General features: G+C 42.4%; 1 protein-coding gene across 1 annotated transcript; it reads right to left on the reverse strand.

Moving 5' to 3' along the window:
- Window positions 1–3,385: 3,385 nt before the first annotated feature.
- LOC139825223 (uncharacterized) lies at window positions 3,386–3,757 on the reverse strand. Its single transcript, XM_071797772.1, has one exon. It carries the CDS (start codon window positions 3,755–3,757, stop codon window positions 3,386–3,388), a length of 372 nt encoding a protein of 123 aa, XP_071653873.1.
- Window positions 3,758–4,776: the final 1,019 nt, after the last annotated feature.

The following is a 4,776-nucleotide window of genomic DNA, read 5'->3' on the forward strand; positions in this document are numbered from 1 at the left end:
ATCAACTTAACTCTTACTATGTCTCAGTTGGTCTCAGTGTCTAGTACGGTATTGCCTTGCACATATGTTAACTTTATTTCTGCCATCGCCTCAGTTTCTTGTACTTCTCAACGTCCTGATTTTGTTTTCTTTACTATACAGCCAGACTCTGTTTATAAGCTCATCTTTAATGGACCTCTTCACTCTTACGCGTCTGGCTATGATGGCATCCCGCTTTATGTTCTTCGCATTGCTTGGCCTGTTATTTCTCAGTGGCTCATTCCTCTTTTCAATCGTTCACTTGAAGCTTTCGTATTTCCTTCATCATGGAAACGTGCGTTGATTCGCCCTCTCTCAAAGATTCGCACTCCACTGTCACCGTCTGATACGCGACCTATTGCTAACCTTCCTAAAATGTCAAAAATTCTTGAACGCATGGTGGCCTCACAAATCACCGACTATTTGAACGAACACAACCTGCTTAATCCCAGACAGTCTGCGTATCGTTCTGGTTTCAATACGCAATCTGCTCTATTACGTGTCTGTGACGATATTAGAATGGGAATTGATAAAAGACTCATTACAATCATGATTCTATTCGACTTTAGTAAAGCGTTTGATACGGTCCCACATCTTCGTTTGCTTATCAAACTGAAAGAAATCGGTTTTTCTGATGGGGTTCTTGCGTGGATTTTTTCTTACCTTACTGGCCGCTCTCAAGCTGTATTCGACGACGAGGGTAAATTTTCTGAGTGGCTTTTCACGTCGACTGGCGTCCCTCAGAGCTCTGTACTTGGCCCACTTCTATTTGCTCTTTACATCAATGATATAGGTGGATTCCTGTCTTTTGTTTATCATATGATATTCGCGGATGATGTACAAATATATCTCCAATGTACACGCGCTGACATTCTTCACGGTCTTGAGTTGATTTCAAGGGATGCGAACGCTATTTTTGATTATGCTACGTTAAATGGTCTTAAATTCAATCCTGCAAAATCAAAGGTACTTATATTTGGTAGTCAGGCTTATGTCAATGATATTGACCTCCATTGTCTACCTCCTATTATTGTAAACCATACGCCTTTACTCTTTGTTAACGAAGCTAAGAAGTTGGGTGTAATTTTTACGAATAACCTTTCTTGGAAAAAACATATATTGCATGTCTCTCAAAAAGTGCATTACTCTTTGTACAAGCTTAAGTTTAACAAAAACTCCTTGTTCACAAGGTTAAGGATAAGGCTGGTATTAGCTTTAATTATGCCGCACATTGACTACTGCTGCCTAGTCTATCATGGTTTGACTGGAGAATTGAACACTTTATTACAGAGACTTGTGAACTGTTGCATTCGCTTTATATTTGATCTTAAGCGTGACGAACATATTACCCCGTTCAGGCGACAATTGGGGTGGCTTACAGTTGAAAACAGGAGGTTATACTTTCTTGGCTGTCAAATGTTTCGCATGCTTTACATGCGCTTTCCTTCGTATCTGCGTGACAATTTCGCTTTGCTTGATCCGCTATTGAGGAGATCTGACCGCCGTCTTGTTGCATCCCAAACCTTTCATATTCCTTCTCATAGAACTACCACTTATAGAAACTCCTTTCATCTTTCATCAATATACTTTTGGCATTCTCTTCCTAGTAAGATTACTTCTGCTTCTTCAATTGTCTCCTTCAAAGGTCTTCTCAGGGCATATCTGTTGGCGCGTGAAGTTGCATGATATTGATTGCTGGCGCGGGGCCTATGATGGTGTTTTTCCCTGTTATTAGCTTGTAAGTTGCGTAGCGTCTTATTCTTAGTATTAGTTAATTTTACTCTACTTATATTGTTCCTAATTTTAAGCTGCGTTAGTTCTAGTCTTTTTACAGTGTATACTGTTGTGATAAGCTGTTAAGTTGTGCTCTACTGTTAACTGATTTGTGTAAGAGAGTGCACGCACATTTGTTCTCTATTTTGTATTGTTAATCTTTGCCCTTTAGTTTTTCTCGGGCATAATAAATCATATATATCTCTCTCTCTCTCTCTTTCTTTCTTTCTCTCTCTCTCTCCCCCTCTTTCTCTCTCCCTTCCTCCCTTCTTCCCTCCCTCCTTCCCTTCCTCCCTCCCTTCGTCCTCGTTCCTTTCACCTGTCCCCGCCCACCATTTCTTCTTCCCAGTCCCACTCTCCTCGTAGTCCTCCCTCTTCCTTTTGCCACCATTTAGCTCCATTCTTTCTACCTTTCTCTCCATTCTTCTTACTTTCTCCTCAAGTTCCTCCATCCTCTCCTCCTTCCTTTTATCAGCCTCTTTCTTCTCCTTCGACATCTTTACTTTCTCCTCTAACTCCTCTATCCTCTCCTCCTTCCTTCTATCAACCTCTTTCTTCTCCTTCGCCATTTTCTTTAATTTTGCCTCCACAATCCTTTCCACCGCCTCTGCTATTGCTCTCCCCTCGTATTCCATCCTGGGTAATCTGTAACAAAGTTAATTGCTCACCACTTCTTTATTCCACTTTCCTCCTCTAACTCTCTCTCCCTCCTCTTCCCCCCTCCCCCTTCACTATTCCCCTTTTCCTTCCTCTAATTCCTCCGCCTCCCCTTTTCCTCTCCTTCTTTCCCCTTCTAGTTCTCCATTCCTCACCTCCCCCTTCCTCATCTAACACCCATCTCACCGCTTCCTGCCAACTACCATTTCCTGCTTCCCATCTCCTACATTCTTCTCATACATGCTCCCACGTTTCCTCCCTATGTTCACATAACCTACATTTCTTCTTCTCATCCGTTTCCCAGTATCTGCTCTCTCTCATCACTCCCTAATCTAAATCTCGTCACCCTGCTCCATCTACTCTCTCCCCATCCCTTCTTCAAATATCCCGGTATACCCTCTCCTTTTATTAGCTTGTACCATTTATTATAGTCAGCTTCCTCGATCCTCTCCCATCCCTCTCTCCTTTGCACTTCCTTATCCCCACCAAACAGTTTGTGAAACCATTCGTCTCCGTTTTCTCTCAGTTTTTCCAGATCTTTCAACTCTACTCCTCTGTCTTCAAAGAACTTTCCTCTTTCTCTCTCCCAGCTTGATCCTGTTTTCCCTTCTTTCACCCTTCCCTTCAACTCTTCTCAGCATATCCTCGCCAGTTTACTTTCTCTACCCTCCTCTAACTTTTTCTCAAATCTTTATGCCCTCATCCCTGCCCTCCCTCTTAACTTCCCCCTTTGCATCTCCTCCCTAACAAGATACCATGGCGTTCTCCCATCTACTCCCAAGATCTATCTGATATACCTCTCTTCCATCTTTTCCATTCCTTCCCCTTCTTTCCATCCCCATATTTCCGCTCCATATCCTAGGACCGTCCACACGAGTCTATCAAACAGCCATAATCTTTCTCACCAGTCTCTCCTAAATCTCCTCTTCCCTATCCCCTAGACCTTTCCCATCACTGCCGGCGCCTTTTTGATCCTTTCCCTTACCTGCGCTTCCTGTCCCCCATTTCTTTGAAACATGTACCCTAAGTATTGAAATTCCTTCACCTCTCCTAATTCTTTTCCTTCCCATCTCCACCTTCTCTTACTGTCCCTCCCTCCTCCTTTCCTAAATCTCATTATTTTTGTTTTCCCCACGTTCAGCTCCAATCTCTTCCTGCTTAGATATCCTTCCAGTCTTTCCAACATGCTCCTCATTTGGTCCTCGTCCTCCGCCATTAACACTACATCATCCGCATATGCCAAAGTATACACCCTCTTACCTCCTAACATTACTCCTCCCCATTTGACTCTGCCCATTTCCTGTTTCATATCCGCCAATAACACGTTGAACAACAGCGGGCTCAATGGGCAACCCCTGCCTTACACCCCTTCCCGTCCAAAACTCTTCTCCTATTCCGTCTCCTACCCTTACCCTGTTTCTCGTCTCCCTTAGAATCTCCTCCGTTCTTCTCACCAGAGATTCGTTAATTAATTTGGCTAAAATTTGGAAAAAACCGTTTCAGAGCAGCTTTCCAGGCCTGGAAATCTGAACTAGCGTAAAATAGACACATTGGAGCTGATTGGAGAGACTTAACTTCTATAAGTCTTAAGGGTCGGCAGGAGTACGGATGCACCTTATGCACTAAGTGGACTTTAATCTGCACTTTAATTGCAATATTCGTAATATTTATTTTCGGAAAATTTATTTTGATCCTTTTTCCAAAATCCGGCTCTGTACCGGGTTGCGGCTGATTTTACTGATTAAAACGAGCATGATTTTAATAAGATTCATTAATTATAACTTGGCTAAAATTTGGGAAAAACTCGTAGTTCACGGCTAGCCTCAATTGTAGAGCTTTAAAAAAGTAGGTATACTCGTCCGCCATTTTGGTCCAACCGCATGTGTGCGCATGTGCGAAAGCTGCGATAGGTTCCCTGGTAACCATTTCTTTGCAATTCTGCTGTAAAACTGCACGAAAAGTCGTGCACTAACTTTCGGGCAGATCATGCGTTTTCTATTTCCAACTTTGACTATTTTTCTGTTGGCAGAAACTTGCTCTCGTCGTAATGCAACAGAATTGTGGAAGATATGTGTATGCATTTACATATAGCAGAATAGTGCAAGAAATGCGGCAGATGCTTGAGCAAATCGCAGTGCAACATAATCGCGCCAGATTTGTAGCAGCGCCTCCTGTTACCCATACAGCACAAAATATTTTTAAAATATTTTTTAGGAAGATTGAAATAATTTACAAAAATATTTTTTATATTTATAGCACCGCAGTGGTGTTGGGTAAGCCTTGCTGGTGAAGATTATCGCAAATGTCATGATTTTGCTTCGCGCTTCG

Source organism: Temnothorax longispinosus, chromosome 2, assembly GCF_030848805.1.
Source record: "Temnothorax longispinosus isolate EJ_2023e chromosome 2, Tlon_JGU_v1, whole genome shotgun sequence".
NCBI classification, from domain to species: domain Eukaryota; kingdom Metazoa; phylum Arthropoda; class Insecta; order Hymenoptera; family Formicidae; genus Temnothorax; species Temnothorax longispinosus.

Bases quoted from the DNA above. Each gene is read 5' to 3' on its own strand.
- LOC139825223 (XM_071797772.1), bottom strand. From the start codon at position 3,757: ATGAAACAGGAAATGGGCAGAGTCAAATGGGGAGGAGTAATGTTAGGA.